The sequence below is a fragment of the Trichomonas vaginalis genome, chromosome III, assembly GCF_026262505.1.
Source record: "Trichomonas vaginalis G3 chromosome III, whole genome shotgun sequence".
In the NCBI taxonomy this organism is placed as follows: Eukaryota; Parabasalia; order Trichomonadida; family Trichomonadidae; genus Trichomonas; species Trichomonas vaginalis.
Window position 1 is genome coordinate 3,268,172 of NC_067205.1, and position 20,493 is coordinate 3,288,664.

At 33.9% G+C, this 20,493-nt stretch overlaps 10 protein-coding genes and 1 pseudogene across 11 annotated transcripts, besides 1 other annotated feature; 9 read left to right on the forward strand and 2 right to left on the reverse strand.

The window, feature by feature from the left end:
* Positions 1-290: 290 nt before the first annotated feature.
* On the forward strand, positions 291-1,619 carry TVAGG3_0632760 (ankyrin repeat and SOCS box-containing protein 4 family; the record flags this gene model as incomplete). The annotated part of the gene is made up of 1 exon (XM_001301346.1): positions 291-1,619. The coding sequence occupies one exon, from the start codon at positions 291-293 to the stop codon at positions 1,617-1,619; it is 1,329 nt and encodes a 442-aa protein (XP_001301347.1).
* A 768-nt stretch (positions 1,620-2,387) lies between these two features.
* TVAGG3_0632770 (uncharacterized protein) lies at positions 2,388-3,435 on the forward strand (the record flags this gene model as incomplete). The annotated part of the gene is made up of 1 exon (XM_001301345.1): positions 2,478-3,383. One exon carries the CDS (start codon positions 2,478-2,480, stop codon positions 3,381-3,383), a length of 906 nt encoding a protein of 301 aa, XP_001301346.1.
* Positions 3,436-3,552: 117 nt separating this feature from the next.
* TVAGG3_0632780 (protein of unknown function (DUF3447)) lies at positions 3,553-5,246 on the forward strand (the record flags this gene model as incomplete). The annotated part of the gene is made up of 1 exon (XM_001301344.1): positions 3,560-4,489. The coding sequence occupies one exon, from the start codon at positions 3,560-3,562 to the stop codon at positions 4,487-4,489; it is 930 nt and encodes a 309-aa protein (XP_001301345.1).
* A 320-nt stretch (positions 5,247-5,566) lies between these two features.
* TVAGG3_0632790 (glycine-rich protein family) lies at positions 5,567-6,712 on the forward strand (the record flags this gene model as incomplete). The annotated part of the gene is made up of 1 exon (XM_001301343.1): positions 5,567-6,712. One exon carries the CDS (start codon positions 5,567-5,569, stop codon positions 6,710-6,712), a length of 1,146 nt encoding a protein of 381 aa, XP_001301344.1.
* Positions 6,713-7,206: 494 nt separating this feature from the next.
* TVAGG3_0632800 (glycine-rich protein family) lies at positions 7,207-8,358 on the forward strand (the record flags this gene model as incomplete). Its single annotated transcript, XM_001301342.1, has 1 exon — positions 7,207-8,358. One exon carries the CDS (start codon positions 7,207-7,209, stop codon positions 8,356-8,358), a length of 1,152 nt encoding a protein of 383 aa, XP_001301343.1.
* Positions 8,359-8,794: 436 nt separating this feature from the next.
* TVAGG3_0632810 (glycine-rich protein family) lies at positions 8,795-9,943 on the forward strand (the record flags this gene model as incomplete). Its single annotated transcript, XM_001301341.1, has 1 exon — positions 8,795-9,943. One exon carries the CDS (start codon positions 8,795-8,797, stop codon positions 9,941-9,943), a length of 1,149 nt encoding a protein of 382 aa, XP_001301342.1.
* A 329-nt stretch (positions 9,944-10,272) lies between these two features.
* Positions 10,273-12,070, forward strand: TVAGG3_0632820 (vesicle docking involved in exocytosis; the record flags this gene model as incomplete). Its single annotated transcript, XM_001301340.1, has 1 exon — positions 10,282-11,928. The coding sequence occupies one exon, from the start codon at positions 10,282-10,284 to the stop codon at positions 11,926-11,928; it is 1,647 nt and encodes a 548-aa protein (XP_001301341.1).
* A 153-nt stretch (positions 12,071-12,223) lies between these two features.
* Positions 12,224-20,493: part of a mobile genetic element that runs on past the window's edge.
* TVAGG3_0632840 (uncharacterized protein) lies at positions 13,627-14,508 on the reverse strand (the record flags this gene model as incomplete). Its single annotated transcript, XM_001301338.2, has 1 exon — positions 13,627-14,508. One exon carries the CDS (start codon positions 14,506-14,508, stop codon positions 13,627-13,629), a length of 882 nt encoding a protein of 293 aa, XP_001301339.2.
* TVAGG3_0632850 lies at positions 14,789-15,410 on the forward strand (annotated as a pseudogene). Its single transcript has one exon. A coding segment is annotated over exon 1 (622 nt).
* TVAGG3_0632860 (uncharacterized protein) lies at positions 16,938-17,419 on the reverse strand (the record flags this gene model as incomplete). Its single annotated transcript, XM_051240886.1, has 1 exon — positions 16,938-17,419. A coding segment is annotated over one exon (482 nt), but the record flags the coding sequence as incomplete, so codon positions are not given.
* On the forward strand, positions 19,080-20,422 carry TVAGG3_0632870 (keratin-associated protein family; the record flags this gene model as incomplete). The annotated part of the gene is made up of 1 exon (XM_051240887.1): positions 19,080-20,422. A coding segment is annotated over one exon (1,343 nt), but the record flags the coding sequence as incomplete, so codon positions are not given.

Consider the following 20,493-nt stretch of genomic DNA (forward strand, 5'->3'; position numbering starts at 1 on the left):
ATTTCTATTAATAACATCTTATCTAATTTCAAAGAATCAATTGATTTTGAGTGTTTGGAATAAAAATCTTGTATAATGTAAGCATCAGGATGACAATCCTATTGCTCTTGACTGTACTATTATTATTGTGTCGTTTCTCATCAATATATTTAATCAAAAGTAATAAATTTTATCAGAAATCTTTGTAGTCATTGCTTTCCACATTTATAACATAGGATATTTTTCTCCTAATGAATTTAAGTGGTAAGTTATATGGGAAAACGCAAATATATCCTTTATAACAATTATTGATGTCCGACCAAGATGCTCATCCAAACAAATACAGCGAATTGCGAAGTAACTACAAATACTATATCGATATATGCAATGCGTTATATCAGTTGAAAACGGAAAAAGAAGAAGAATTAAACTCAATTTTCAAAATGATCAAAACAGAATTGATTGATTCAAATAAATATCCTCCCCAAAATATGATAAAAGATGTTTTGTATATCATTTCGTACAATAATCGCTATGCAAAGTCATATTTATATCTTGCCAAACTCATATCTGATGAATATCATGTCAAAGAGGTCAATATTGTCACACATATCTTAAACTTCCTATTTTATAATGAATATGGAATTAAATTAGACAAATCTGCCGATTTTGAAAAAGTTAATTCAGAAAATCTCGATATTCATGCAGAAAATACAATTTACAGAGCAATTATGTATAATGACTTAGAAATATTTATCTCATTCACAGAAAGAGATGGATTTGATAAAGATCAAAAACTTAAAAGTAATTTATATCCATATTCTAAGAAAAGATATTCATTACTTGAATTATGTTGTTACCACGGAGCAGTTGATTGTTTCAAGTTATTAAGATCGAAATTTAACTCAGAAATAACTGGAACATGTCTTCAATTTTCATTTTTAGGAAGAAACAAAGAGATCCTGAATGAATGTTTGAAATATAAAACACCAAATACAGAATGCATGAAATATGCAATTATTTCACACAACATTGATTTTGTCACATTCTTGATGAATGAGTACAAAATAAAGATCAATGTAGAATACTGCGGAATTTACAATAATCTTGAATCCTTTTTAGTTTATTTCGATCAAACTATTGATTTTGACAAATGCTTTGTTTATACACCGATATTTAATATTCCATCCCTCATCGAATACTTCCTTTCACACGGTGTAAACATCAATGAAAAAAATGAAAGTGGAAAAACTGCACTTCATTATGCAGCATATTATAATTGTAAAGAATCTGTTGAAGTTCTCATTTCACATGGTGCAAATATCAAGGAAAAAGATGAATATGTAAAAACCGCACTTCATTCTGCAGCATATTGTAATAGTAAAGAAACCGCTGAAATTCTTATATCGCATGGTATAAATATCAATGAAAAAAAAAATAAATCTGGAGAAACTGCACTTCATTCTGCAGCATATTGTAATAGTAAAGATGCTGCCGAAGTTCTCATTTCACATGGCGCTAATATCAATGAAAAAAATGAAATCGGAAAAACTGCAATTCATTATGCAGCATATTATAATAGTAAAGAAACCGCTGAAATTCTTATATCGCATGGTATAAATATCAATGAAAAAAAATAATTCTGGAGAAACTGCACTTCATTCTGCAGCATATTGTAATAGTAAAGATGCTCTCGAAGTTCTCATTTCACATGGTGCTAATATCAATGAAAAAATGATTACGGGAAAACCGCTCTTCATATTGCAGCACGTGAGAATAACAAAGAAACTACCGAAGTTCTCATTTTACACGGTGCTAATATTAATGAAAAAGATGAAGGTGGAAAAACTGCACTTCATTCTGCAGCATATTATAATAGTAAAGAAACTGCCGAAATTCTTATATCGTATGGTATAAATATCAATGAAAAAGATGATTACGGGAAAACTGCTCTTCATATTGCAGTACATGAGAATAATATAGAAACTGCCGAAGTTCTCATTTCGCATGATGCAAATAATGTTCTCACATAAGTACTATTCTTTTTCTGGTAATTTCGAAGATGGAGAAAAAGGAGAAAAAATAAGTCCTAAAACAAAATACTTATAACTATGATATATGCATTTTATTGGGCAAATTTTTAAAGAATTGCCAAAATGACCCAAGAATTGCCAAGTCTGCATCCTTAACTGTCATCAAATTTCGAGCCGAATATGGAATAACCATCCGAATTCTCAATTTTATTTGGGCCTATTTTAAAAATGCTTAGAAAGAATGACAATCAAACGACTCATAATTATTTGGTCGGGCATTAAAATAAATGCCAAAAAATTTATTTTCATCTTGTTTTAAAAATGTGTAAGATTTATTTCATGGGATTTATACGAATACACTCACTTCTAGGCCGGATTCCTTTACAACAATAGGCTTCCAATTTTTATTTTCTATTGACTTATTTAATAAAAGGGGGAGAAAATAGGTATTGCAGTGTAAAAAAAATGCAATTCGAATCATTAAGAAAGCTTCAGAAGCATATTTATAGCCATATTCTCGCAGATGATATGAATAATATCTCATGTAACGTCAAACGCGATAAATTTCACGGTATTTTTTCATTAATTGACGATCCAAATTCCACTCCATCTGCTAAATTAACGTCTAAATACAATTCCGAAAATACGTCAATTATTGGAATGGTAGATACACACTTATCTGCATATGCTTCCCTTCGTCAACAACTTAAAAAAGGATTTAAAGTAGAAATTGATGCATCAACAAGAAATTTCACTCCATCATTATTTATGAAACAACCAACGTTTTATGATGGCATGGTTTCTATTGCAGGAATCATTAATTCAAATCCAATTTCTGCAAAGTTCGCGCTTGGCTTATCTAAATCCAATTCAATTCTTACCCTATGCTCGTTTAAATCAAATACATTCGAAGCAAACCTTAATTTTTCTGTTACAGAAAATAATGCCAAACTAACCACTTCAGCTCTTCATCAAAGTGGCATAATGTGCAGTGTCTCTGCTGATATAGCTCAACTTACAGCTAGTCAGCTACAAATTGGCCTCATAAAAGGCATTAAAAATAAAGGAATTTATTCTGTAGCTGATATCCTTCAAAAATCACTGACCATTGGCGGAACTACGCCATTCAAGCTCGGAACAATGGGATTTATGGCTTATACAGACAAAAATCTCAAGCCAATCCTTCAAATCGGAATGTATTTACCAAGAAAGGCGTCATTTACATGCTGCTGCTCTCAGGATGGCTTTGTTAAGATGAGGGCCGACTTCTCACCTCGTCCATGGCTTGATGTACAAATTAGGTCTCAAGCTAACGCTCTTGATTCATTTAACCAAGTAGAATTTGGCTATTCGCTTAATTTTAACTTGTGATCAATTATGATTTTCTGGATTTTTTAATAAAAGTTGTTTTATTTTGTTACAATTTTAATTTTAAAAATCAAAAATAACATACCTTTGAGGTCTAATTAAATTCGAATCTATTAATCATCCAATATAGTTTGTGAAAATTGAAAGGATAAGACTTATATTATTGTGGTAAGTTTATTATGTCTGATCAAGTCATGAATTCAAACGAATACAGTAAGTTGAGAAGTATCTATAAATATTACATCGATTCATATATTACCTTGTATCAGCTAAAAACAAATAATGAGGAAGAAATAGAGAATATTTATCAAATGATCAAAACAGAATTGATTGATTCAAAGGGATATCCTCCACAATGTATTATAAAAGACATTTTAAATATTATCCCGTATAATAACCGCTGCACAAAGTCATATTTGAAACTTGCAAAACTTGTATCTGATGATTATGATGTAAAAGAGGTAACAATGATTCCAATGATTTCAAACTTCCTATTTTATAAAGAATATGGAATTCAATTGGACATGTGTGATGATTTCGAAGAATTAGTCCACCAAGATTTAGATATTCATTCTGACAATACAATTTATAGAACAATTATGGATGACAACATAGAAAGATTCATTGCATTCACGGAAAGAGAAGAATTTGATAAAGATCAATTACTTGCAAACGATTTTTATCCACTTTATTACATAGGTTATTCATTACTTGAATTATGTTGTTACCACGGAGCAGTTGATTGTTTCAAGTTATTAAGATCGAAATTTAACTCAGAAATAACTGGAACATGTCTTCAATTTTCATTTTTAGGAAGAAACAAAGAGATCCTGAATGAATGTTTGAAATATAAAACACCAAATACAGAATGCATGAAATATGCAATTATTTCACACAACATTGATTTTGTCACATTCTTGATGAATGAATACAATATAAAGATCGATTTATACGAGTCCGCCTTTTATAATAATCTTGACTCGTTTTTGGTTTATTTTGATCAAACTAATAATGTTGACAAATGCTTTCGTTATTCTGTAATTTTCAACATTCCCATCACTTTGCGAATATTTTCTTTCACTTGGTGCAAATATCAATGCAAAAAATAAATATGGAAATACAGCTCTTCGTGAAGCATCTTATAGCATTAGTAAAGAGATATATGCACTTCTCCTTTATTACGGTGCTAAGTTTGATTAAATAATAACGATAGCAAGATATTTGAACTTTTTCTTTCACTTAATGAAAATATAAATGAATAATGTGAAAATGAAGAAACAACTCTTCATTATGCAGCAGAAAATAATAGAAAATTAATACATGAACTTGTTATTTTTCAAAAGGAAACCACCAGGATTCGCTTGTATTCCAGCACGCATACAGAATGAATGCGGAAGTAACTTTGGCCGCACAAAATAGCTGAAATTTTTCTTGGTGGATTTTCATCACAGAGCCAGCAAGGAGGCGCTGGTGGAGGAAGTTCTTGGGCATTATCACGTGATGCGATCATCCCAGAAGGTGATATTGAAGCAACCGACGAATTTTATGATAATGCGGAATCACATCCATATGGATTCACAAAGACATCCGGTTATTTATTCACAGATGTCGAACATGCAGCCGGTATCTGGAACGGCCATGGACGAATCATCATTACATATATAAGTTCTCTTAAATGTCCATCTTTCATATATTCTCTTCCTCTTTTTATCTAAAAAAGAAAAAATATTAAATGAAACAAAAATGATTAACTGAATGGGATCAGATTAATATAATTAGAGATAACTTCAGCAAAAACAAGGATAACGTTATTGATTTTTATCTCCAACTTGTTTAAATATAATGAATAAATGCTTTAGTATTTACACAATTACAGAGTCACCTTTCACAACAATTCAAAAATAGCAATTTTATTATTTTTTTTCCAATTTAAGAAGTTGGTTCTGTTATGTATTAGTTGGGGATAATTTCCTTATAGATTCATAGTAAAAATTTATATCATTCAATTAAATTACCCTAAAAATGAAAATCAACGTCAAAAAATGTTTTAGTTACATAGCGAATCGTTTAATATTTTATTTTTTTTCATTTTCATAGAATAGTTATTTTATTATTCATGATGAAGTTTCGGAATCTGTGATGCCGACTTTTTGTCGAAACTTTGTTTTGTAAATATACTATGAAATATGATATCATATAGGTTATATAACGAATCTGTCCCCGGTGCAGTTAAAAAAGTCACCATAAATGAGAACCAGTATCTTTTTGAATATCCATGTGAATCTCACTATATTTGCACAGATTATCAAATCATACTTTCACGCGGCAAATATATGTTTGAACTATATGGTGCATCAGGTGGTTCTCTTAATAATAAAACATCATCATATCGATTCGAAAATAATTCGTGCATCGACGATTCCATTGTTCGACGGTATAACGGCAACACTCAATGCGAAAAAATCGGGAGTAATGGTGGTGCGGGAGGTTATATTTCAGGCACTATTATTCTCCATTCCGACACTATCACTTTTTTGACAATTGGAGGAAAAGGAATTTTTTCCTACAATATCGAAGAGAAAAATACCGATAGATGCTTTAGCGAATATCGAAACAGAGGAGGCTATGGCGGCGGAGGTAGCTCGGCAAATTATTTTTACAGTCAACAAATTAAAGGTACAGGAAGTGGAGGTGGTCAAACCACTGTCAAATTTCTGAAAAATGATTTGTGGTATCGAGTATTAGTTAGCGGTGGTGGAGGCGGTACAGATGATGCATCTGGTGGAAATAACGGTATGGTTGACGATGGTTCAGGAGGTGCAGGAGGAAATATAATTGCACAAAGTTGGTTTTTGAATGGAAAATTACAAAAAACATATTTTGCTAATTCTACGAATGGATTCACATTTGGAACAGGAGAAGCTGCACGATTTGACCCTAAGAAGAATCCAAATTCTGTCACAAATGGTGACAAATTTGACAATGCTGGTGCCGGTGCAGGTTGGTTCGGTGGATTTGCATCACAGAGCCAGCAAGGAGGCGCTGGTGGAGGAAGTTCTTGGGCATTATCACGTGATGCGATCATCCCAGAAGGTGATATTGAAGCAACCGACGAATTTTATGATAATGCGGAATCACATCCATATGGATTCACAAAGACATCCGGTTATTTATTCACAGATGTCGAACATGCAGCCGGTATCTGGAACGGCCATGGACGAATCATCATTACATATATAAGTTCTCTTAAATGTCCATCTTTCATATATTCTCTTCCTCTTAATATCAACATTCTAATATTCATTATCTTACTTGATCAAAACTCATCTTAACATATTCTGAATAAAACTAATGAATTCAAAGCTCAAATTAAACTATATAACATATTTACTCTCCGATAAGGATATACCATTACAGGTTTTTTATAAGAATGGGAAAATTTCATTCATTAGATTATTTCTATTGATAATAGAAAAATAAAAACTAGATCAAATATATTATGTAAAGGAATTAAGGAGTTGTTGTTAACATATATATATATATATATTTTAAATCCACAGTGCTGTAATTAGATATTGTCGTCTCTTCATATATTATATATTAGACTCACAAATTTTATATTTTTTGCAGTTCTTACATAATATTAAGACTTGGAATAGCATGCAGATATCAAAAATAAAATCGAAAAAGTATATTCGGCTTATTTTCCGATGAAACAATCTTCATAAGTTAGTATATGTCAAAAATAATAGGATGAAATGTTGGTGTAAGCGCACTCTTAAATGACAGTTTTCATTAAATCTGATTTATATGATAGTGATGAAGCATGATTACCTGTAGTTTAGTAAATGAATCTCTTCCAGGTTCTGTTAAAAAAGTCACCATCAAATGGAACCAATATCTTTTTGAGTATCCATGTGAATCGAATTCTGTGTGCACTGATTACAAAGTTAAACTTTCACGAGGAAAATATATATTTGAATTATATGGTGCCTCAGGTGGTTCTCACATTAATAAAACAACTTCATTTTGTTTTGATAATAATTCCTGCATCGACGAATCTTTTGTCCGCCGCTACAATGGCAACACAGAATGTATTAAAAATTCAAGCATTGGTGGTGCAGGAGGTTATATTTCTGGAACAATTATTCTCTATTCCGATACTGTCACTTTTTTGACAATTGGAGGGAAAGGAATTTTTGGACATTCTTTAAAAGAAATGAATACAGATAAATGCTTTCAGAAAAAATATATAATAAAGGGTGGGTATGGTGGTGGAGATAGTTTCTCAAATTATTATGATATCTCATATCCTCAGTGGGCAGGTTCAGGAAGTGGAGGTGGTCAAACCGCTGTCAAATTTTTGGAAAATGATTTATGGCATCGAGTTTTAGTTAGTGGCGGTGGAGGGGGCACAGATAATGCCTTTGGAGAATATGGAAAGTTAGATGATGGTTCGGGAGGTGCAGGAGGGAATCTCGTTGCACAAAATTGGTTTTTGAATGGTGTTTTGAAACATGAATATTTTGCAAATTCGACTAATGGATTCACATTTGGAACAGGTGAAGCTGCAAGATTCGGCCTGAAGAAGAATCCATATTCAGTTCCAGATGGGGAAAAATATGATAATGCAGGGGCTGGATCTGGCTGGTTTGGTGGGTTTTCATCACAAAATGGGAGAGGAGGTGCAGGTGGTGGAAGTTCTTGGGCATTATCACGTGATGCGATCATCCCAGAAGGTGATATTGAAGCAACCGACGAATTTTATGATAATGCGGAATCACATCCATATGGATTCACAAAGACATCCGGTTATTTATTCACAGATGTCGAACATGCAGCCGGTATCTGGAACGGCCATGGACGAATCATCATTACATATATAAGTTCTCTTAAATGTCCATCTTTCATATATTCTCTTCCTCTTAATATCAACATTCTAATATTCATTATTTTACTTGATCAAAACTCATCTTAACACATTTAGAATAATAAAAAATTATGAAATTATTTGATTGCCATTTTTTCATACAATTATCTCTGCTTTGTTTATGTCTAATGTAATGATGCTCTGATACTCATAAAATTATAATATATATTATTTTTGACACACATCTAGTTAATTTAAAATTTCAAATTTAATTTTTCAAAATTAAGAAGATGATTGTAGCAAGTAGTGTTTTAAAATAAATGATGTAAATCATTATTAGTGAAATCTATAATGTTCCTCTATTTTGTTTAGGAATTAACTTCAGATTTGATTCAAATTCACCACATATTATTTGATATTTAATTTTTATTTATCTTTTATCAATTTTACATTAGAATGGTCATTTCACTAAACATGATGAAGTTTCGGCATCTGTGATGCCGATTTTTTGTCGAAACTTTGTTTTGCAAAAATATTTTGAAACATGAAATCATGTAGTTTATATAACGAATCTGTTCCTGGTGCAGTCAAGAAGGTTTATATCAGCGCAAACCGATATATTTTTGAATATCCATGTGAATCTCACTATATTTGCACAGATTATCAAATCACACTTTCACGTGGTAAATATATGTTTGAACTATATGGTGCATCAGGTGGTTCTCTTAATAATAAAACATCATCATATCGATTCGAAAATAACTCTTGTATTGACGATTCCATTGTTCGACGATATAACGGCAACACCAATTGTGAACGAACTCCAAACAATGGCGGCGCAGGAGGTTATATTTCTGGAACCATTATTCTCCATTCTGACACCGTCACTTTTCTGACCATTGGTGGCAAAGGGATTTTTGGATATAATATCAAAGAAAAAAGTACAGATAGATGTTTTAAAGAATATCGAATTAGAGGAGGCTATGGTGGTGGTGGTAGCTCAGCTAATTATTTTGATTCGTCAAATTCTCTATATACACGTTCAGGAAGTGGAGGCGGTCAAACCGCTGTCAAATTTTTGAAAAATGATTTATGGCATCGAGTATTAGTTAGTGGTGGTGGAGGGGGAATAGATGATGCTAATGGTCAATATGGCAGCAGTGATGATGGCTCAGGAGGTGCAGGAGGAAATCTTGTTGCACAAAGTTGGTTTCAGGATGGAAATCTGAAACATGAATATTTTGCTAATTCTACAAATGGATTCACGTTCGGAACAGGTGAAGCTTGTCGATTCGGATCTAAAAAGAATCCGAATTCAGTTCCAGATGGGCACAAGTATGATAATGCAGGTGCTGGATCTGGCTGGTTTGGTGGGTTTTCATCACAAAATGGGAGAGGAGGTGCAGGTGGTGGAAGTTCTTGGGCATTATCACGTGATGCGATCATCCCAGAAGGTGATATTGAAGCAACCGACGAATTTTATGATAATGCAGAATCACATCCATATGGATTCACAAAGACATCCGGCTATTTATTCACAGATGTCGAACATGCAGCCGGTATCTGGAACGGCCATGGACGAATCATCATTACATATATAAGTTCTCTTAAATGTCCATCTTTCATATATTCTCTTCCTCTTAACATCAACATTCTAATATTCATTATCTTACTTGATCAAAACTCATCTTAACACATTTTGAATAAAAAATTATAAATCCAATACGCAAGCTTCAATAATGCAATTAGAGCTGAAATCAAATATAATAATATTTGAATTCAAACATCAAACTTCATAATACATTTACTCTCCTATCTAAGTAATGCTGTTTCTAGATATTAAAAGAAGCTCTAGATAATTTTTTTTGAATTATTTACACGGATATATTATTAAACAGCATCTACATATTAAAATTTTTCATTCAAAATTTTAACCATAAAATAAACAAGAGGAGTAACGTAGTTTTACTTATGTTTTAAATTTATCGAGATTAAAATTTTCATCCCATCGGTTTTTTTGACAAAAAAAGAATGAACGTTCAAACAAGCGCTTTCCTTTACATCAAGAAAATGCTTGATACACTACCTGGTGTCAAAGCCCTTCTACTTGATCAGGATACATTCAGTTATATCAGTATTGCAATGACAAAAACAGAATTACTCGAAAATGAAGTAGTTTTATTCGAAAATCTCAATGCACGTGTTGGAAAACCAGAAGAACCAAGCTTAGCATCAATTAATTGTATTATTTTCGTACGTCCAACTTCAGAAAATGTAGAAATGATTTCTCGTGAGTTAGACAATCCTCACTTCCAAAAATACAACATATTCTTCACAAACACATCAGCTGAAGCACATATTCGTCAACTTGCCGCTCATGATTCCCATACATCTGTTGATGCAGTCAGAGAGGTATTCTTTGACTTCTATCCACTCAATGCAAAACTTTTCTCATTGAACATCCCCGATATTTCTACTCTTCGCGCCGGAAATTCCTTTACAGAAATCGCAGGGCGTGTTCCTGAAGGACTCTTCGCATTCCTTTGCTCTCAGCGTGTTAAGCCACACATCAGATTTGATTCCAGCTCCAACGCATGCCAATCCGTTGCAAGATCTGTTTCATCATTGATCGATGATTCACGTGATCTCTTTGCTACAGCACAGGAAGGTGCCACTGTCCTTATACTTGATCGTCGCTCCGATCCAATCGCACCTCTTCTTCATCTTTGGTACTATTCTTCAGCATTACACGATTTATTCGGAATTGACAAGAATGTTGTCGATGTCAATGGGACACAATATGTTCTAAATGAGCGTACGGACCCAGAGAGTGCATCATACTATACAATGTACCTTGGAGATTTGGCTCCAAAATTAGATGAAAGAGTTAAGCGAATCCAAGCAGTTCTAAGGGACATACAACGTCAAAGTGAAGACATAAATGACATGCACGGCAAGATGAGCGCTGTTTCTAAAGGCCAAACCGAAAAAGTTTACGCAAATTCACATTTGGACTTGTTTAATGCTCTCCATACTAAGATTACACAATCCAATTTGATGGAAGTGTCCGGTCTCGAGCAAATTGTCGCTACTTACGATTCTCCTTCAGATCAATGCCAACAAATCATCGAAATCATCAACAACCCAAGCGCAAAGCCTTTGGATGCATTAAGACTCGTTTTAATCTTCGCTTTACATTACGAAAAATCAAATTCTGCAAATTTGATTAATAAAATGCTCGAAACACTCGAAGCGAAGTCAGTTTGGCATAACAACGAGATGAAGTACGTCGATGGCATCATAAGAGTCATGGGAGATAACCAGAGAGGACACGAAGATTTATTCCAAAATAGAACTGGCTTCACAAAGTTCGCTAGAGGTATCAAATCAATTGTACAGGTAGAGAAAAGCGCGTACGAGATGTACAAGTGCTTACTTTCCAGGATTTTACAAAGAATGAGAGATGGAAAACTTTCTGAACAGGATTACCCATATGCAACTAAGTCACAGCCAACTAAAACAGGAAGAATAATTGTTTTCTACGTCGGAGGTGCAACTTATGAAGAAATGAGAGTTGCTTCCGAAATTTCAAGACCTGGATTCGATGTAATCGTTGGAGGAACAACTGTTCATTCCGCAGAGTCGTTCCTTAAATACGAAGTCGCTCCTTATTGCTAAATTTTATATTTTTTGTAAATTAAATTTTATCTAAACAAAAAAAATTAAATTTTCTATCAATTGTTATGTATCATTATAAGTACTTTTCGAAAAATAACCGTATCTGGCAATTCATGCCGACAAAGGGCATTTCCAATTTTTGTGCGTTACGGGCGGGAGCGCCTGTGAATTTGTTAACCAAATAGAAGAGATTTACTTTCTGTTTGTTTCCTCTGAATGTAGAGAAAGGGTTGCCGATAGTGTGTGTAAACTCTTCTCAATTCCTCTCAATAGGTCTGTGTGAGATTTTTGTTTTAGTTAGTATACATATCAAGTGTACGGAGGCACTGCGCGCCACCTTACCCCTGATATGTGAATTTGACACTTTACGAAACCGTTAACGTATATTTTACAACACTAACGACTTCACTAACATTTTCACTAACATTTTCACTAACGACTTCACTACTGTAAAAATAAACGTTCTCACTAACGTTCCAACTAATGTTCTCACTTACAAAAGTATTGCAACTCTTCCCATTGCTGTGCTTCACACAATAGTTCATATTCTTCAGTATCGCTGCTGTCACTCCAATCGTCAGAGTCAAAGTCACTGTCAAAATAAATGTTAGTAAGTTTTGACAAAGCTAATGAAACACGCTTACCGTTTGTATCTATTGCTTTTATATATCTCCCATTATGTTTGTTGTCATAAACGCTCAAACTAACTTTACCCTTTCTCCCTCGTATCTGATAGAATGTATTTTCACGAGGAACGAAGAACAAATTCTTGAACTCATGACCGTTGTAGTTTGTTATCTCAATAGTTTTCGTCATTTATATAAAAATAAATAAAAAATAAACTTAAAAATTAATGATATCACCACTCCACGTATGAAAACATCCATTTAAATTTAGGTAGAAGGTTAGATCTAACCTCATTTCTACCTCATTTCTACCCTGTTGAATTCATTGCTTTATAACTCTCTTCCTTGGTTTCTTTTTAGTTGCTTTCTTCACGTCTGTCTCCAACTTGACTGTCTTTCTTCTTCGGCCGTAATGATACCAGTTACTTCCACCAGTCAATGGGTCAAATGGTCTTTCGTAAGGGTTTCCATACATTCCATAGGGACCATACGGAAGAACTACTGGTGGAGAAGAAACATTTTCTTTAGTTCCATCGACTCTATTTAAATGCATTGTTTCACCTTTCATCTGGTCATTAAAGTCTTTTGCGTGTTTTGCAAACTCATCGTCCTTTCCTAAAGCATTTTCTGACTCAGTCGCAACCAAATTGGATGCTTTATTTATGAGCCCTATTTTATTTAATCTTAACTTCTTTGCAACCCAGCCTCCAATCTTCCTTTATTTGCATCTAATGTCTTCGAAACCCTTCCTCCACTCATTTTATTTACTGCGTCATAAGCTCCAAGTGCTTTTGCTCCAAATGCTAATGCTTTTGTTCCCATTGCGCCTAAAGCTGCCCAAGCTACCATTTACACCATATTAAAATCATCTCTCTTCAATATTATCTCATAAAAGTTCTCGTTACTGGAGAAAGTCAATGAAATATAAGCGTTCTCACGGGCTTCGCCCTCACCGCTTTGCGGTCTATCTAACTTCTTTCTTATCTCATCTATTCTTCAAAATGTCTGAACAATTGCTAACATCTTCTACAACAGTTATTTCATCATGAATGACCTTCAAGAACAAGCTCATTTAATATGCAATTAAAATCATTTCAATAATGAGTCCATCCTTTCCATCTTTAGGTAGCACAACATCTTTCATTGAAGAAGGTTCGACAAGTCTTATGTTAAACTTACTGACAAAGTTTGTTATACTATAATGCTTCGGCGGCGAATACATGTAGTTTGAAAGACATAATATAGATTCTTCAGCAAATTCACTTATACTGGATTTTATAACAATGTTCTCACGAGACCAAATGCCACCAATTGACAATCTTGTAAGCAATCCTGCTGAACCTTCAACTGTAAACGTCGATGGTAACATTCCACGAAGGTCATCTATTGACATCTTTGAGTCACTGAATTTAAATATTTTCTTAAAGCAATCGTCATTATCTAACCATGCAATAGCTTTGAAGTTTTCATTCGAATATACATCTGCTTCATTAAATGTAAAACCTGACTTCTTTGCAGAGATTACTTTAAAATCTATTGAGTTTGTTTCAAAATTATATGCTATGGTAACTTCTGAAGGTAATGGGTGTCCTTCCGCAGTCAGTTGTTCTCTCACTACCGTTTGAAGCTTTGTGTTAAAAACTTTCATGTCATCTCCTGTGTCTAGGTTCACATACACAGCAACAGGGAAACTATCTTGCTTCTTTGTTTCATCATTATACCTCAAAACATTAAAGTTCTTCAATAATATTGTTCTTCCTGCTGGAATACTTCGAACTTGTCTGATTTCAATAGCTTTCTCACCTCCTACATACTCTACCCAGTGTCTTGGATATTCATAAGTATACTGACTTTCTTGAATTTTGGTAGGTTTCATCATAACATGTTCATAGTATATCTTTATACTCTTGTCAGTTAGACTCGGTGCTATGTTCTGAATATTTCTGACTTGCATTTTTAATGGAGATAAAATGAAGCATTTAATACATGACGTAGATGAAGACATGAATGAAACTACAGACAAACTTAACTCTTCTCTCATTCTTCCTTTCAGTAAGGACTATGAGTTCTGTTCAAATGGTGTTTATTTCTATTGTGGAAAGATGGGTTCAGGTAAGACATTTAACCTCATTCGTCATATACTCATAACAGAGCGTTTAGGAAACGACTCTTACTATGACCAAATCATTATATCAGCAACTTCAGACTCTATGGATTCAACAGCGAAAACATTTATGTCAAAAGTTCAAGCCTCTGTCGTTAAAGTTCCAGACAGTGAACTCATTGAATTTCTTCAACGTTACATTCGACGTAAGAGGAAATATTATGCCATCGTTGAATTTATACAGTCAGGAATGCAAAAGACTTCAGAAGAGATGGAAAGAATTATTGACAAACACCACTTACGTCAGTACTCAGGAGTTTACGATATGAAACGACTGACAAACTACATTCTATCAAAACTTTCAAAATACCCCTTCAAAAAGTATCCTTCAAACACTCTGCTCGTTTGTGACGACTTCGCCGGAAAAGGTTTAGTGTCAAAGCCTGACTCACCATTAGCTAACATCATAACTAAAGTCAGACATTACCATTTAACTGTAGCAATACTTATGCAAACATGGCGTTTTTGCTTTAAACATAAAACGTCTCATAACTGACTTCGTTATCTTTCAAGGTTTCTCACGCTATGATATTGAACTCATTTGGAAACAGTCAGGTATAACATTACCTTTTGAAGAAATTTGGGAAGCATATAAGTCTCTCATCTCTCCTCGTTCATACCTTGAGATTCATATCATGACTAATACCATTAAAGTCAAAAATATTCCATGGGAACGACCAACATTGTTTTAAAGTTTAACTTCAATTGACTGATGGTAAACAAATTCCATGCATCTCTGTCGCCATTTCTGTTAATATTTTTGCTGTCATTCATATCATCCACTTCCCCATCCGTTAGCTTTTGAGGATATGCGTTAGAATAGCTGTTCTTAAATGAAGGCTTTTCACCTTTGAGAGCATAAACTCTATAACTTTCTGCATACTTTATGTTTGAACCTCCTGAGCCATCATTGACATAAATTTTTATAGGCTTCCACCCTTTGTTCATGTTCCTGCTTCTTCCCTTAGCTCTTTTGTTCAGTAGTTCTACATCTTTATACACAGCCTGTCTCAGTGAATTCAACAATATTTTCATTCGTTAGCTTTACATTCAAACCCTTGTCGAGTATATTGTTCATTTCATACATATAAAAGGTTTTTATTCTATATGAAATGAGAAGCAAATCCATCTTAGCTGGTGCCGTTAATGTTCCAATTGAACCAACATCAAATGTTGACTCACGAACGACAAACAATATTGTCATAAAGAACTATAGTTCAGAGTGTTTGAAAGAAAAAGAACCAGAACTTAAATCGGTGAATTTAAACAGCTTCAAACGCTAACGCTACATCAGATGTTAAGTTAGAGTATCCACCACTGGACCAAATTCTTTCAAGAGAAGCCAACGACAACCCTTACACAAATGTTCAAACAAATCCTTCAGATAACGTAGACCATTACCTTCTTCAGTTATACCAAACAATTTTACTCAAAGACGATAAGAAGCTTTTGACAAATCTTATAAGTAAGAACCAAATAATTCTAACAAAGGAGGACCTTGAAAATGTTATATCACGAATAACAGGGAAACAATGTGTCATTGACTATCTCGACCCTGAAATCGAATGCTGTGGTCAAACTCCAATATTCATGAAAATAGGTAACATCCGCATCATTGAAACACCAGGTACTACAGGAGTTGAGTTTAAGTATAAATATTCGAACGAGTATACAAAACTTCACACTATAAACTTTGTTTGAAATATGTTTTAGTAAATTAAAGCAATTTGTAATATCTATCCAAAACTTCTTCAACAGTATCGAACTCATCTTCATAATGCAAACCTAATCTTATTGACTTGGTGCAGTTTTCACTAACACAATATTTTTCTGTTCTCTTGACTGACATAACTAACTCATTTGTTTCATCAAACAGCAACAACCAAAGTTCATGACCTAATACATAACATTCATACTTTATATTTTTAGCTCTGAGTTCTCTTGTAAGCTGTTGCATTTAATATTTTCTAAAAAGTCAACTTCAACAGTCATTCGCACTGGTGCCTTCAGTTCTACAGGCTCTCCTTGAAAGTCAACAAGTCTGAATTGCATGTCTTTCAAATTATGAGGACTAATGCGAACCCATTTACCTAAATGAGTTGCTATGACAGGAACGTTTGGAATGAACATTGAATTTACTGCATAACAGAAGATTTATATTCTACTGAACCTTTACTATTAACTCCTGAAATACCTGTGACATTAGCTATTTTGACTCAATGTACAAACAATTGCCATAACATACGTATGGAACAGATTTCATCTCAATCGTTTTGTCAACACTTTTCAAAGGAAATGTCATATGGTATGCTCCCAAAAGAAGTTGAACTCTATGACTCATTCGTTTTATCTTGAACTCTTTCTTGCTACTGAACTTCAATGTTCCCTCAGAAGAGAGTTCGACATCTATGTTGTCAATAGTTTCTTCATTTATGAGAGTATCTATGACTCCAGCAATTTTATCTATTCTATACTCTGCTCTGTTAGGAAATGTTATAAAACTTCTTTTGTCATCTATTTCAATCTCTATGAAATCTGTTTCATCTGTTATGACAAAAGTTGCGATAGTATTGAAGTCAACAACTCTGAAAGCAAGTGCTTCATTCTGAAGACCTAAGTTTGTTTGTAGCTTTACTGTCCCGTATTCGTTTGGGTCTGTACTTTGCAAATAGAACAACATTTTATTCTCATTAAAATATGACTATTGCTGCATATGCGTATGAAACAAATGAAGCAAGAAGAGCACATGAACTAGTAAACGAAAACTCAACTTTAACCATTGAAGGCAATGATTTAGTCATTGACGATGGAAAAACTAAAAAAGTCATTGATTTCGATACTTTTAACACTTATGACCCATTCATTACAATAAGTAAAGTTCCTATCATAAATGATGGAACGGTGCAATATATAAATTCTACAGTAGATGCCTCATTAGTGAAAGTATTAAATGTTCTCATTGAATTGTTAAAGAGCTTTCGATTTGACGACAACATTAAATGCTTAAAGAATTTAGTCATGAATGAGAAACAAATTCTTGGCGTTGCTGGTAGCAGTAATGATGTACACCTTATGACATTAGAATATTATAACGAACATAAAGATGAACTGAAAGGAGAGAAGGGTGACACCGGACCACAAGGACCACAAGGAATACAAGGAATACAAGGAATTCAAGGAATTCAAGGACCTCAAGGCGAAAACGGTTTGGATGGAAAGGATGGAAAGGATGGAAAAACTGCTAAATCATGGATATGGGACCTTATAAATACTGGTTTAACAGCTGCTTCATATGGAGTTCTTCAATACCAAATCGGAAAGATATGGGCAGTACTTGGTGAAGAAGCTTTAAATGACGTTAAAAATGCTTTGAACTTCATTTCAAATGGTTCGGATACTATTAAAACTTTATCTGGTTGGATGCAAGAAACAAGGAGTCAAATAGATACTGTAAGACGTATAGCAAACAATGCACGTACGGGATTGGATACTTTACGACAAGCACAAAATACACTAAAGGAAGCAAATGATATTCTTGGCTCAGTATCAGACATGCATGAAGATTGGCTTAAAGGTATTGACAAATCTTTAAAAAATCACAGTCAGTCTATTGCTGACTACAAGAAAAGTATAGATTTTTTACATAGTGCTATGGACGTACATGATGGAAGCATAAGGAACTTACTTAATGCTAACAATAACTTACCAGGAACTATTAAAGCATTTATAAAGTCCTTTGTAAAACCCGGTGCTCTAACATTTAGGTCTTTGAGAGCAAGAGCATTGAAGTCAAGAGATGCAGAAACTCCAACAGAACCTACAGAAGGAACTGAAACAACAGAAACTCCAGAAGAACCACCAAAACCAACAGCTAATGAAATATTGTTCGAATATTTTCCAAGGTACTCTGTTCTCATTGCATACATTCAAGAAATACTTAAGAAAGCAGACTTGACTTTAGGAGATGATGAAAGTTCTGTATATCTTTCGTTCCAGTTTCAAATAGCAGAACTTTTGAGACAGATATGCTTAATGTATGACAACATCTCTGATTTCACAAGATATGATGACGACCATGACCCCGAACACGGTGAAGAAGAAGTTTTACAAACATCCATTAAGACAGGAAAGGTTTTAACACAAAGTCTCATTATTGACACCAAAGATGGTGAAGTGGACGTTCTTCAAGAGCTGAAGAAAAATACTTCTTCGGGAGGTGGTGGTAGGCATGAACTTGAAATAAATGAGATAGAAGAGAAATTAGCCGAAAAAGCAGATAAAGAACATAAACACAATATCTCCGATATAAATGAACTTCAAGCTACATTAAATAGTAAAGCGACAAAAATGAACTTGACGCAATGAACAAAGTTTTGAAATCTCATAAACACAATATCTCCGATATAAATGAACTTCAAGCTACATTAAATAGTAAAGCGGACAAGAACCATGTTCATTATATAAGTTCAGATGAACAGATTATAACGGACTATCATGGATATTTAACACGAAGTGATGAAGCGAAGACAAAAAATGTTAATGAAAGAAGATATAAATACATTCGTGCTAAAGGTTATGACATAAGCTGTACTGTACAGTATGATGTAGCTAAAGCACCAGAAGCATTTGGTTATACCGGTGAAATTTATGCCTCTACTTTCAATGTTAACGGTGTACTAGTTGAACCAAGATTTACTTTGAGAGTTAAGTCAAAAATAACGTTTGAAGATGCTATTAAAAGTAAAGCTGACAAAGTTGAACTTGAAGCAATGAACAAAGTTTTGAAATCTCATAAACACAATATCTCCGATATAAATGAACTTCAAGCTACATTAAATAGTAAAGCCGACAAAAATCATACACATAAATCCTTCACTACTGTTAGAGCAGACGACATAATATTGAACTTTGACCTTGGTTCAAGTGCACCTTTAGAGAATCCAAGTACAAGCGTAAAAGATACACTAAACAATTTAGATAAGAGTTGCAGGAATATTGAAAGTCATGCCAGAAACTTTGAAGCACATGAACTACCCGCAATGTTAGATAAAAAGGCTGACAAGAACCATACACATAAATCCTTCACTACTGTTAGAGCAGACGACATAATACTGAACTTTGACCTTGGTTCAAGTGCACCTTTAGAGAATCCGAGTACAAGCGTAAAAGATACTCTTAACAATTTAGATAAGAGTTGCAGGAATATCGAAGATCATGCCAGAAACTTTGAAGCATATGAACTACCCGCAATGTTAGACAAGAAAGCAGACAAAACAGAGCTTCAAACATTAAAGACTCAGATTCTTGAAACATTATATCCTATAGGCTCTATTTATACGTCAATGAACTCAACAAATCCAGCAACAGTTTTAGGTTTTGGTAAGTGGGAACAGATTGTAGACAAATTCTTATATTGTACTAAAAGTTCAAAACAAGCCGGAGGTTCAAAGAAAATTACAGAAGCAAACCTTCCACCGCACACTCATACAGGAACTACAAACTTTTCTGGCGACCATAGCCACTCATTAAGAGACCACCCATTATACAACTCAGAGTATGAAGCTGGCAATGATGTTTTATCTCCATCTTATAACAATGCAGCAAAAAAGACTTTTCGACAAACTGAACCAGGAGGAAATCATGTCCATACTTTCACAACAAATCCAACAGGCTCGGGTGCAGATTATATGCCACCATTTATGACTGTATTCGCATGGTACCGCGTTGAATGAACGCGCTTGAGCCCAGACCTTTGTGTCAAGGCTTACCGTCTTG